This window comes from Marmota flaviventris, chromosome 2, assembly GCF_047511675.1.
Source record: "Marmota flaviventris isolate mMarFla1 chromosome 2, mMarFla1.hap1, whole genome shotgun sequence".
Classification (NCBI taxonomy): domain Eukaryota; kingdom Metazoa; phylum Chordata; class Mammalia; order Rodentia; family Sciuridae; genus Marmota; species Marmota flaviventris.
This window is the reverse complement of record NC_092499.1, coordinates 137,858,593-137,873,119: the sequence shown is the minus strand read 5'-3', so window position 1 is coordinate 137,873,119 and position 14,527 is coordinate 137,858,593. Positions and strand designations below refer to the sequence as shown.

The 14,527-nt window shown below is 38.2% G+C and overlaps 1 protein-coding gene across 1 annotated transcript in view; it reads left to right on the top strand.

Moving 5' to 3' along the window:
- The window catches only part of Abhd2 (abhydrolase domain containing 2, acylglycerol lipase), a 102,562-nt gene that overhangs the window by 47,764 nt on the left and 40,271 nt on the right, over nt 1-14,527 (top strand). Inside the window, exon 4 of the mRNA XM_027919748.2 lies at nt 9,945-10,120. Coding sequence (XP_027775549.1) covers nt 9,945-10,120 — 176 coding nt within the window. The remainder of the gene's footprint in view (nt 1-9,944; nt 10,121-14,527) is intronic.

Here is a 14,527-nt window from a genome sequence, read left to right as displayed (position 1 = left end):
ATTCAATTCCCAGTACTAAAAAAAAAAAGAGAGAGAGGGACATACACAGCTTCACTCATGCTGGCCTTTCTACAAGCTTCTCTACTCAGAGGAGCCTAAGTTCCCACTGCCAGTGAGCGGTGTGCCTCTCCTACTGGCGGGATCATCTTGTTACACCCTTGCATCCTTGCATTTGAAGAGAGGTTTTATGTTTCTTTCTTTCTTTTTTTTTTTTTCACAACCTGGCCCCAACCTCAAAGCCACCAAAACCATCTGTGTTTAGCTACATGCCAGCCATCTGCCTGGGCCATGCTGAAGAGAGACAGTGTGTTCCTTTCTGTGGGATGATCAGGGTGTTACTTGATAAAATAGTTGATAGTTTCACCTTTTAACTTGAGAATCAAGCTGCAGGTGAGACATGACCCCCACCTTAAAAATAGAATGACAGAGGGCTGGGGTTGTGGTTCAGCGGCAGAACACTCGCCTTGCATGTGCGAGACCCTGGGTTTGATCCTCAGCACCACATAAAAATAAGTAAGTAAGTAAATAAAGTAAAGGTATTGTGTCCAACTACAACTCAAAAATAAATATTAAAAAACATAGAATGACGGAGATGAGAACAAAGTTAAAATGGGAGAAAGGAGTTACTTCTGAGTGATTCTCCTTTGCCATGAATGTCATTGTCACAAACTTGCTGAGTCCCCAGAACTTGGTCTGAGTGTTTGCTCTTTCTCCTGTTCATCACCGGCTTCTGGTTTGATGCCCTTATTCACCAGGTCCTCAATAAACAGATGTTTATCAGGAACAACTACCAGGGCTCTCTATGTTGCTGAAAAGGAGATCACATTTGGAGATGGCCAGCACTAGCTGGGGTGGACCACAGTGTACACTTACCATCCCAACTCAGAGGCTGAGGAAGGAGGATTGCAAATTTGAGGCCAGCCTCAGCAACTTAGCAAGACCATGTCTCAAAAAATAAGACAAAAAGGGGGCTGGGGATGTAGCTCAGTGGTAAAGCACCCCTGGATTCAATCCTTAGTAATCCCCCCAAAAAGCCAACACCAGAATATGCACATCTAGTGGCTGGCCTTTGGCTACTAAATTGGGCTGGCTGTTGGCTACTTAGGGTCAGCCCCATTTGTATTGGTTCTAGATAACTAATATTTTTCAAGGATGACTAATGGAATCTCTAGAATGAAAGCATCTCTTTGTCCTCTTCATGTCAGTTTTATCATCCAGTTAAACCCTGGACACAGTGGTCAAGGCCTTAGTTGAAGTCTTCAGTCCATTGTTGATCAGCATTGTGACTTCAACCAAGCCCTTAACTCTCTGGCATCTAGGTCCCCACGGTAAACAGGATTAACAACATCAGCCCATTTTACAAAATTGACATCAAAGGCAAATGAGACCATGACTTTAAAAAACTCTGAAGTGCTACAGATGACTAAAAAAGTAGTTTTATTCATCATGCTTCCTGTTCAAAGAAAAAGATACATAAATTCACAGTGACAGTCTCCCTTTGCTAAAGGACTCCCTTTGTTGGGGGAAGATACCCAGTGTATCTTAAGTCATTAAGGAGAGGTCTCGGGCTCCAGCCTAGGTAACTCTATTTCTTTGCTATACTGAGATTCCAGTGGCTTTTTTCCAGCATGAATCTTATTCTTGCAGATAATTAGAGCATGGTAACTATTTCTTCCCATTCTTTTTTTTTTCCTCTGCAAAATCATGAGCCTTATTCTTTCCTTGCCATGGAGAAGAAGACTCTCAATGGACAGCCACAGAGCTCCTCCCCAAGCAGCCTGTCCAGCCTCCCTTTCCTCAGCCCTGCAGCAGATGCTGCATCTGGGATCTTTTCCAGCACCAGTTACCTCTTAGCTCATGTCATCTTTTTTGTAAGTCTCTGGTCTCAGGTTGGTCAAGTAAGGAGGAACATGCAGGAAGGGAGAAGGAGTTGAAGTCTAGCCACCTACACTCCTATTGAGAACACACTCAGGAGGGGTTAACCCACAGACATTTTGAATATAAATATTTTCATCAGAGTTACATTAAGATTAAATAATTTTTTATTTGTATTTATTTATTAGTTTATTTTGAGAAAGGGTCTTACTAAGTTGCCCAGGCTGGCCTCCAATTTACAATCCTCCTACCTCAGCCTCCTAAGTAGCCAGGATTGTAAGCATGTGCCACTACACCCAGCTTATTTATTTTCTTTTAATAGATAGGATTTCACTTTGTTGACTAGGCTGGCCTCAACTTCTGGGCTCAAGTGATCCTTCTCCCTCTGTCTCCCATGTAGTTAGGACTGTTGGCACATGCCACTATACTAAACTGAGTTTTCTTTGAGAAAGTATTTCCTGAAACAAATTCTGCTAAACCTGTTTGATTTTGTGATGAATTTTTTAATATAATACAATGAAATTTTTTCTTCATCAGGGTGGTTTTCCATTTAAATTGTACTACCAGTCTTGGGAGTTAGTGATCACTTTTTTATCCGTTACATGTATTGTGACATGGCTTCATTATGCTAAGTTCTCCTGTTTTAGTTTCAGCAAGTCCAGTTCTTTCAGGTAAATTGTATAGGTCTAAATGTTTTTATGAAAACTAGATTCTTTTGCCAACTTTTAGAAGCTACACAGTTTTGACTTTTTTTGTGTGTGTGTGTGTGTGAGAGAGAGAGAGAGAGAGAGAGAGAGAGATGAGTTCTTTTCAGGTGATAGCAATTGTGAGATGAACAGGAGACAGATAATATATTTATTTATCAACTAATCAGTCTTTTTGGGAGGAGGGGTACGGGGATTGAATCTAGGGGCACTTAACCACTGAGCCACATCCCCAGCCCTGTTTTTTTTTTTTTTTTTTCTATTTTATTTTGAGATAGGGTCTCACTAAGTTGCCGAGGCTGGCTTTGAACTCATGATCCTCCACCTCAGCCTCCTCACCTGTTGAGATTATAGACATGTGCCACCGCTAATTTGTTTTTTTTTAATTGTAATTGATTGTAGAGAGAGAGATAGATGAAAATAGAGTGGAAGGAAATGACCCAGAGTCAAAAATGATAGGGATTCTAAACATCATTAGTCATAAAGAAAATGTAAATCAAAACCACAATGAGATACCACTTTACTCAAATTAGGATGGCTACAGTTTTTTTTGTCTTTTTTTTTTCCTTCCCCAGTACTGGGGATTGAACCCAGTGGTGCTCTCCCATTGAGCTATATCCTCAACCCTTTTTATTTTTTTAATTCTGAAACAGTTCTCACTAAGTTGTCCAGATTGGCCTGGAACTTGTGATTCTCCTGCTTCAGCCTCACAGGCATGAGCCACCCCACCACACCTGGTTTATGATAATTTTCTTTTAATAGAAAATTGTAAGTGTTGATGAGGATGTGGAGAAATTCGGGCCCTTGTATGTTGCTAATGGGAATATAAAATGGTGCAGCTGCTATGGAAAAGTTTTGAGGTTTCTCAGAAAGCTAATTATAGAATTACTGTACAGCGCAGACATTTCACTTCTAGGTACGTACCCAGGAGAACAGCAAATGGTTTCCCAGCATAAGGTTGTACTCAAAATTCATAGCATCACTCTTCCAATAGCCAAATGGTGGAAACCACCCAAGGTCTATCAAATGACAAGCGGATAAACAAAATGTGGTGTATCCATACAATGAAATCTTTAGCCATTACAAGGAATGAATACCGATGACATGTTACAGCATGCGTGAACCTCAAAAGTACCATGCTAAATGAAAAAGCACAAGAGAGGAGGCCACAGATTGTATGAATTCATTCATATAAAATATGTGGAATATGTCAATTTATGGAGACAGAAAGCAGATTGCATATTTCCTTTGGAGTGATAAAACATTCTGGAACTTGATGGATGCCCAATATTGTGATTGTATTAAATACCACTAAATTGCATACTTTAAAATGGTTAATTCCATGTGATATGAGTTTTACCTCAAAAAAGTGGAAGGGCCCAAGGTGTGGGTTCACAATGTGCTACTTTAAGACCAGTAAAGATCATCGACTAGGAGTCTTAAAAATTCTACTTTCCTGGGCTGGGGCTGGGGCTCAGCAGTAGTGCACTTGCCTGGCACGTGTGAAGCAATGGGTTCGATTCTCAGCACCACATATAAATAAATAAAGGTCTATCAACAACTAAAAAGGTATTTTTTAAAAAATTCTACTTTCCTGACCAGCCAGGCACAGTGGTACATATCTGTCATTCCCAACCACTCAGGAGGCTGAGGCAGGAGGATCCCAAATTTGAGGTGAGCCTTGGTGACTTAGTAGACTCTGTGTCAAAATAAAAAGTTTTTATAAAAGAACTGAGCATGTAGCTCAGTAGAATTCAACTCCCAGTTCTGAAAAGAAAATAAGCCTCTGCTTTCCTGAATGTTTCTTTTAAAGGAAGCACACTTAACTTGTGTGGGTAGATTTGCTTTCAAGAAAGATGGGTGCATGTAAACAAACAAACAAACAAACAAAAAAAACACTTAAGCAATCAGGTTGCCTATTTCTGATCTATATTATTACAGGTGAAGCACATGCTTATAGGCAGATAAATACATTTGAGAAATATGTGAAATGCTGAGGGTTGGGACCAGGGTTCGGGACAAGCACTGCAAGAAAGAGACTTTGGAAAAACTAGGTGGGAATAAAGTGGCTTGATGGGGGCTGTGTGGGCATCAGGGACTCTAAAGAAGCCTCTTGAACCAAAGACAAGTCAGCTCAAAAACTTATAGGAGACATTTGTCCCTTTCTGGTTGCCTTTTGAAGGACATACAAATTTCTTTGGGGACATTCTTCTCTCCCTCTGTATGCAGCTAATAAATTAAGGTGCTCCGCCTACCCTCTCTGAAAATGAAGACATCCCTTTTTTCCAGATGTCCCACTCATGGGATACTCACTGACTCTCGAGTGGAGTTGGGGGATGCTTCTCCTTACAGTGCAAAGAGCGACCCCCAATTTCTTTCTGGGATCCTGCCTGCTCTTCATACCTGTCTCTGTAGCCTCTTGTTCATTTGATAAGCAGCCCAGCATCCCTATTTATTTTCCTTTTTTAAATTCATCAGAGTTGGGTTTTGTTGCCTTAATTGAAGTGTCTTATCTGTTAGAGTAGCTGGTGATGGGTATTTGGTTTGATGGGGACTCAAGCTCAGATAATATATCCTAAATACCCACTGTATTTTAAGTCCTGTGCTAACTTGATAAGTATGAGATAATCAAAGGGAATAACAGTTAAGTCTGGCTATGCCAGCCAACTGTAAAGTAGTTTAATCTATAACCACAGGATCCAGTACCACAAGAATTGGTTATCCACTGATTTAGGGCAAAAATGAGCATTAGTCACCTTTATTTTTTCAACTCTTTAAGAGACCAGCAACCATCTGCTCTTGCTCCATCTGCCCAAAGGCTGTGTGTGGGGGAAGAGGACATGGGTGGGAAGGAGGTTCAGATTTTCCCTTGTGGGCTTTCCCATTGGGTAGTTTTGTTAATAAAGCCAGATGTTGATTATAAATAGGTTCAGAAGATAAGGACAGTCTGGCCTCTGTATTTTGTCAGGGTCTAGCTCATTTCTTGGTAATAAGCCTTTATTAACCACAAGTCACGCATAGCACTGGACAAAATAGCATGTGGATTAGTAAAGAATTAGAAGGCAGAATTCCTGCTTTTAGGAAGTTAGGAACAAAATGTGCCCAGATGCTTCAATTCTTCAGAACAGCCTATATAAATACCTGCAAATTAGTGTAGTCAAACTGAGTACTCAAACACAAAGGAAAAAAAAAGTTTTACTATAGGCCCTAAGGGAGAGATGTGCCCTGTTCTTAGATGGGAACAAGCCAATGTTTTAAAGATGTCAATTATCCCCAAGGTAATATATGTTTGGTACATTTCCAATCAAAAATTTCAAAATTTTCATGTAACTGATCAAGCTAGTCTTGTAATTCATCTGGAAAACAGTCTGCCAAGAAAATTTTGAAAAAGAATACTCAAGTCAGCTGCACTATCAACTCTCAAAATATCCCATCTGATTCTATAAAGCAGTCATAGTGGCACATGAATAGAAAAATGGACAGATGAACCATAATACAGAGTATAGAAACAAATATAAATAATTAATTAGGAACTTGGTATGTATTAAAGATGATGGTTGAAATATGTAAGGAATGGATGGGCCATTTATTGTGCAAGGACAATTGATTCATCTATTAGGAAAAAGTGAGTTAGATCTTTCCTTTACATCATTTACAGAAATAAATGGACTTAAGGTTAATCCCTTTTTTTAAAACTGTAGGAACAACAGAAAGAAACAATGGAGAATATATTTATAACTGGGTATTAGAATGGCACTACAACATACAAAATACAAAGATTTGAATGAACTACCAAAGTTAATCACAAAATATAAATATTATGGAAGGTAAAAATAAAGTTAAAATATACAATAGACTATGAGAGAACATTTGCACCATATAATAGATAACAGTTTAATGTAGAGGCAATAAAAATAATACTTAGAAATTAATAGGGAAAAAAGGTTAAAATATACTAGAAAAAAAATGGACAAGCAATATAAATAGACCATTCATAGAAGACAAACGTAAGTGACTAGTGAATCAATCAGAGAAATGCAAATTCAAGCAAGAAACTTTTTTTTTAGCTATATATTGGATCAACCTTAAGAAACACAAGTTGAAATGAGATGTCCATTTTTATTAATTAAAGTGGCCAGAATGTAAAATATCCATAATGCAAATTATTGATGAGGGTGAGGAAGACAGGAACATTATTGTCTTGCACTGTGTGTGGGAATGTACATTGATCCATTTGATCCATCTGTTTTGGAAGGCCATTTGGCAGTATCTATAAAATTTATAATGCACACAGCTCTCAGTTCCATTTCTCATTCCCCTGGGTTGCTTCTGTCTGATCTCTCACACTGGATAGGCTTCCAAGAAGGAAAGAGTAAAACCTGCCAGGTCTCTTAAGGGTTGGACCCAGATCTGCTCAGCAATCCTTCCACCACATTCTGTTAACCCATCTAGTCATAGGCCACCCTAGATTCACAGGACATGAATCTAGTTCCTGAAGGGAAGAACAGAGAATGACTTGTGGAGACAGGAATAAGTAAAATGATTGGCAGCTATATTTTCAGACAGACTACCATGTAGGTAGTTAGAATAAAACATACTCTTTCATGTAGCAGCACCTCTTCAGAGTTTGTATGTTTATATAAATTTCAAAATATTTTATTGTTTGGGGCCATATTTCCTCCCTTGACCTAGACCATGTAACTAGGCACCTATTTTGTTATTTTTTGTTTTTAGATTTTTTCCTTGTGGTTTGTGGAGAAGTTACATAAACACAAAAACATTCAGTAAAACCCAAATCTCAGTTTTGTAAATCTTGCTGTTGTATTACTGTGTTTCATCAGTAGGTGGTCTTGTCATCAAATAAAAGATTGTGATACTTGCTGTGCACAATTGACCTTGCATTGCACAGAGAAAGTCCCAAATGATTTTGAGGCAGTTGTTTCCTAAACACATACACATACTCTCTCTCTCTCTCTCTCTCTCTCTCTCTCTCTCACACACACACACACACACACACACACACACACACACACCCTGAGAGGATTTTATCCTACCCCCATCTAAGAATGGGCTGGAAAGAAGACATTAGCCAAATGCAGATCATGCAATAGCCAAATTTATGTTATCATGGTGTGTATTATTTTAAAATATATTTTTGTATATTTTAAAGACATTTCTCCCTTTAGATTTACTAAGTGGGTCTGTATTCTCATCATTTCAGCAAGTTCCCCCTGAATGCCTAATGTGCCTTAAGTGCCCAAGGGATAGATCCAAAGGTGAATGAATGGCAGGAGGGGTATACTTAAAAAAAGCTTCCAAATTAACCAGGCCACCTGGGTGCTAGGACAGAACTATGCACAAAGAAGGGGCAACTCCCCCAGCAACCTGATTGGGAGTGAGTCCTGAAAGACAATTGCTGGCCAGCAGGAACTTGAGTGTAAAGCAGAGCATGGGCACCTTGGGTAGAGGCATGCCCATGTGGGGTGGTATTAGGCCCATGGTTAAGGTTTACTGGAGTTATGCAGAAAATAAAATGAGCACCACAAGTGGCCAGCCTCCCCAGCTGGGCTAGAACCCATACATTGGAGGGCTCTGATCAGATTTGTGCATTGAGGTTATCCCTCCATTGGCAGTGTGGAGGATGGAGCAGGCAGGAGGAAGAGTAAGGCCAGGAAGCCACGTGGGGGGTTGTTGACAAGATTCAGAGTGACATGATCTTGAACTAGGAACACAGTATCAGGGTTAACACATCATTACATGTGACATCTGTGAACAGCCAAAATGAAATTTTGTTGCATTCTTTTGTCATATTTTCTAAGTTATATTGTATTGTAAACAAGATCAGAAGATAGGCACAGGAAATTTACCCATTCTTCTGATATTTTTAACTTTAGCATATTTATAGATCTAATTAATATTATAAGCAAAAAATAATCTTCTGATTTTCCTCTTAAGAGTAATCAGGAGTTTGATTTCTTGGGTCATTCCTCTCTCTCTATGTACAATATATTTCCAACTTGGTAGTCTATGTATTATACAGCTAAATCTTATATAGTATCCAATTGTCTAATTTGATATAATTTTTATAAAGCTGGCTTTTTGTTCCTGTAATAATCCACTCAACTCTTATAAATGCCTTCGTCTGCTTTCCAAATGCCATGGCTTCTGCCCTGATATTTGCTCCTGTGGTGTTATACTGGCAAGTGGCTTCATGTCCTTTTGGTTCTTAAAATACTCTTCCTCTTCTCCCCACCCCCAGAGAGGAAGCTGTCTGAGAACTGGGTTAAGATGATAGTTCACTTCCCTTAACTTAATGCACATTTAATTAATTACACATATACAAAAAGAGTAAATCAAAGAAGTGCATCTGGTATCATCTGGTTCTGTGAGAAATGACAGGCATGAATTGGCAAATAGGGTGAATTATTAATAAAACACCTCTGTGACATAATACAGAGATGAAAGATTGATGTCGTCTTATAAGGACTCTAGTTTATGTAGGACACATCCTGGCCAACTATCAGGCTTAGGTGAAAAACCACAAAAAAGAAAGGAATTGCAGTTTCAGTAAATCGGAATCACCTTATACTGTGGTCGTGATCATCATTATTTCTTAATTGTACTTGAAACACCTTTTCCCAGTAATTAGCTGGTGTGTGATCTTTGCATTTCTTACCAAAGCTCAGAGTCCCTTGGTGTTTTCACAAAGGACATTTGCAAGGGAGGCATCAAACCTTGCTTAGGCCAACAAGCCTTTATCCTTCATTAATCCAACAAATGTTTACACTGCTCTGCCCTTCAAGCACATTCTCTGGGTTATATAGTCATGCTTCCCCTGCCCAACATATCCCAAGGCACTTATGGACTCTTAGAAGAGTTTGCAGCCCTTCCCAGTGTGGCTGAGAGCAGCAGGTTTGGTTAATGGAGCAATCACTGTAACTGTGACTTGTCTTGTTAAGGGAAGGGAAAGAAGTGAGCATTTTAGTGGGCATATGCACCGTGCTACCTGTGTTATATTCGTTAGCTCATTCAATACTAAGGAGGCTAACCCTGTCAAGTTAGAATGTGTTCAAAATTTCTTTCCTTTTATTCTATATTATGGAAATAACCCATGATGAATTACTTAATACTCTAAATTTGAAATCCTCTCTATATAAGCATACCCTGGTTGAAATCTAAAACTACTCTGATGATGCAGGATGCATTAATAAATGGGGGAAGTGGGTAAATCATGGCAAAGACGTAAGGTAATAAAAAAACTCTTGCTTTTTGCTTAGGGTACAGAATGTGTCAAGAAAAAACTTAAATAGTTTGAAAGTTTGTTCAAGGAATGTAGAGAAAATTGACCTCTCTTCTCTTTTTCAGGTACATTCCACCACTGATCTGGGGGAAAAGTGGACACATCCAGACAGCCTTGTATGGGAAGATGGGAAGGGTGAGGTCACCACACCCTTATGGGCACCGGAAGTTTATCACCATGTCTGATGGAGCCACTTCTACATTTGACCTCTTTGAGCCCTTGGCTGAGCACTGTGTTGGAGGTGAGCAAGTTTAGGTCATAAAATTGGGCCATCTCTCAGAGAAGGAACACTAGTCAGTGGGGAACACAGTGAGGAGCACACAGCTTGTGCCACCCACTGTCCCACTACATTTGGGGGCTGTAAGTCTGTTGAGAGTCATCACTTAGTAGTGTCCTATGAGAATTTGCTCCAGTCCCAATAGCCCTCTAGAGAAAGCATTGTAGAAAACAATTGTGTAATTCTCTTGTGAAATACAGAAGTGTAGTCTAAAAGGATTGGGGAGAGCCTGGGGCCCAGCATCCCCACCCAGGACCAGAGCTGAGTCAACATCGCAACAGAGGCCCAATTATTCTAAGTGCTTTATATATGAGGTTATCTCATTTACTCCTCCTCACAGCCCTGCAAGATTAGTGCTTTTTTATTCTCACTTTACTACTGGGGAAACTGAAGCTTGGAAAAGCAGTATAGGCTGGTTTTGTTTGTTGAATAACAGTATATAAAAGCCATCGGATACCCTATGCATAGGTTTCCTTGGACAAAAAGACACATTCAAGTCATAGTCATTGTGCATGGGTCATGGATATCTATTTCTGAGAAACAACTCCATTTTCCATTGCTGCTGGAATTGGGCATTATTCTATTCAATCTATGCAATAAATACCTGTTATAAAACAATTCATAATGAGGGCTTTTGAAAAAGTGGAGTTAGATGCCAGCATTCTTTTGAATGCCATTTCTATCAGAAGAAAATGTGTCTTTTACATATTCAAAGGCACCTCCTTTTTTTTTATAGGAGTGTGGTAATTATTTATGGGTAAATAGCATGCCTGTAATTCCAGGTACTCTAGAAGCTGAGGCAGTAAGATCACAAGTTCAAGGCCAGCTGGGCAACTGAGTGAGACTCTGTCTCAAAACAAAATTACTGTAAAAATTACTACACAAGTACCTGAATGCTTGCCTAGCAAGTATAAGGTCCTGGCTTCAATTCTAGTATCATAAACAAATAAAATGATGATAACAAAAACAAAATACAAAGGGATGAGGATGTAGCTGTGATCTAGTGCTTGCCTAGCATATACAAGGCCCTGGGTTCAAGCCCCAGCAGTGGGGGGAAAATTCCAGTAAATGTATTATAACTCTCATTTATTTAAAGTAACTAGAACTGCTGATTAGCTGATAATAAAGGTTTAATTTTTGTTCCTTCTCCCTGAAATGCACATCCCCAGACCCTTCACTTGGCTGCCTTGTCATTCAGATCTCAACTCAAATGTCACTTCCTCCTCTATCAAACATTTCCTTCCTAGTAGATCCCTCATGCCTCACTGCTTTGGTTTTTCATGGTACCTGATGGTCTCTAAAGTAATCTGTGTACTTGTTCATTATCTGTCTGCTGGAATGCAGGAATCCCCAGAGCCCAATAAACAGTCATGGAAAGAATGGATAAATGAATGGGATAGGAATTCACATTGTGTTTATAAATCTTGTAGCTGATCTTTCAAATATTTATTTTTCCACCATACCCAATTCTCTTGTTTTTAGTGCTTTACTTCCTCTACCATTTTTTAAATTTAGCTTAACCATTCTACAGGACTGAGGTAGGGAGCTGAAAAGGGCAAAACTCTGATTTTTTTAGTGGTATATATCTATGCCTCTCTGTCACCCCGTTCATGAAGGATATTCTGGGGAAGGCAATATCTGTGCCCAGGAAATGTTCCAAGTAAAACTTCTCTGTTCCCTTGCATGATTTTTTGTGACTATAAAAGAAATAAGTGCTCATTTTAGAAAATTGAGATAATACAGAGAAGTTTTAAAAGAATCACCATCCAAACATACTTTTTTTAACATCTTGTTCTATTTCCTTCCAGTTTTATTCCATTATTTTTCTAAAATCTGAATTATTATAATTGTATTAGAAATACTTTCATTTCATGTCATTAAAAGTCTGAAAGTCAGGCTGGGGTTGTGGCACAATGGTAGAAGCACTCACCTATCACCAGTGAGGCACTGGGTTCAATCCTCAGTGCCAAATAAAGAAAAATAAATAAAGGTATTGTGTCTATCTACAACTAAAAAAATATTTTAAAAGAGTCTGAAAGTCTTCAAACATGTAGTTTTTTAAACATTTTTATTTGTAGATGGACAAAATATCTTTATTTTATTTATTCATTTTTATGTGGTACTAAGGATCCAACCCAGTGCTTCGTGCGTGTGAGGCAAGTGTTCTACCACTGAGCTACAACCCCAGCCCCCAAACACATAGTTTTAATGATTTCTTAATAGTCTGTGTTGTGGTCATATTCCATAGTTTAACCATTCTTCTATTATTGGGCAGTTAGCTTGTTTACAGTTTTGTCATTATGAATAATTCTATGATGAGCATCCTTAGTTATAAAATTTTAGGCAAGATTCTGATAATTGGAATACTAGGTCAATGTTTATAAAAATACTAAGGTTTTTCTTTTCTTTTTTGGTACTGGAGACCAAACCTAGGGCCTAGTACATGTGAGACAAGCTCTCTCTCACTGAGCTACATTCCTAGTCGACAAATTTTAAGGTTCTTTATGTATATTATAAAATTGCTTATTAATTCACATTTACCTGCCAGCATTAAGAAGTTTTCAATTGTTTTTCCTCTTAATTTAAAGGAAAACTTGTCAGATTTAATGAAAAAAAATATGTATTCACATTTTCAAGTAGATAATTCATGCTTGTGATAGAAAATAAAAGATGTACTAAAGATACACAGTGAAAGTGTAAGTCTCTCTTCCCATCTCTACTGTCCCTCACACCCTTCCCCATTGGTACCCACTGTTAGGTTTCTTTTGTATGATTCCAGAGCTACTGGATGCATTTATAAACATAGACATTCTTTTATCCTCCATACAAATAGCAGCATATTATAAATTCTTCTACATCTAGCTCTTTTTACTTAATATATATAGGAGAGTTTGCCATATGGGATTATATAAAGACATCTAAATTTTTTTTTAAAGGCCACATGTATTTCATCACGTGGACATGCAGTCATTTATTCAACCAGACCCCTGTTTCTGGACATTTAGATTATATTCAATCTTTTGCCCTTAAACACCTACTAAATATATACTGTTTTTCATATGTACAGGTTAATCTGTAGGATAAATACCTGAGAATAAAATTGCTGGGTCAGAGGAGTCTGTGCAAACACTTCTTTTTATTTTCCTATTCATTAGTTCATGCAGAACAGTAGTAATGTTCAGGTACTTGTGTAGTAATTTTTACAGTAATTTTATGTCTATTGAACTAATAAAAAATTGAGCTCCGTTCAATGATGCACATCTGTAATCACAGCCATTCAGTAGGCTAAGCCAAGAAGATCACAAGTTTGAGACCAGCCTGGGCAACTTAGCAAGACTCTGTCTCAAAGTAAACAATAAAAAGAGCTGGGGTGTAGCTCAGGGGTAGAGAACCTCTGGGTTCAATCCCCAGTACTAAGAAAAAATTTTTTGAGATTTATGTATTTTTCATTTTATTTATTTTTTAAAATATTTTTTTAGATGTTGATGGACCTTTATTTTATTCATTTATTTATATGTGGTACCGAGAATCAAACCCAGGGCCTCACACATGCTAAGCAAGTGCCTTACCACTGAGCCACAACTCCAGCCCTCATTTTATTTTTATTTTTATTATTTTTTTCTTTTTTTTTTTTAATATTTATCGATTTTTTTTTTTTTTTAGTTTTCGGCGGACACATCTTTGTTTGTATGTGGTGCTGAGGATCGAACCCGGGCCGCACGCATGCCAGGCGAGCGCGCTACCGCTTGAGCCACATCCCCAGCCCTCATTTTATTTTTAATAAATAATTTCTATTGTATTTTTCAAATGTACCTGTATCTGACTGACAGATTGGAAAATTTTTAAATTGACCCTTCATCATAAATAGTTTGGGAATCACCAAAATAGCTCCAGCTAGAAGGGAAAAATACTGTTTTTCACAGAATTGAGTGAAAAGATATATGTTAAATTCCTTTCTCCTATAAATACACAATGGAATATTACTCAGCAAGAAAAGAGAATAAAATTATGGCATTTGCAGGTAAATGGATGGAATTGGAGAATATAATGCTAAGTGAAGTTAGCCAATCACAAAAAACCAAATGCCAAATGTTTTCTCTGATATAAGGAGGCTGATTCTCAGTGGGGTTGGGAGGGGAAACATGGGAAGATTAGACAAACTCTAGATAGGGCAAAACGGGTAGGAGGGGAAGGGAGGGGACATGGGGATAGGAAAGATGGTGGAATGAGATGGACATCATTATCCTAAGTACATGTAATGAAGACACGAATGGTGGGAATATACTTTATATACAACCAGAGATATGAAAAATTGTGCTCTATATGTGTAATATGAATTGTAATACATTCTGCTTCATATATAACAAATTA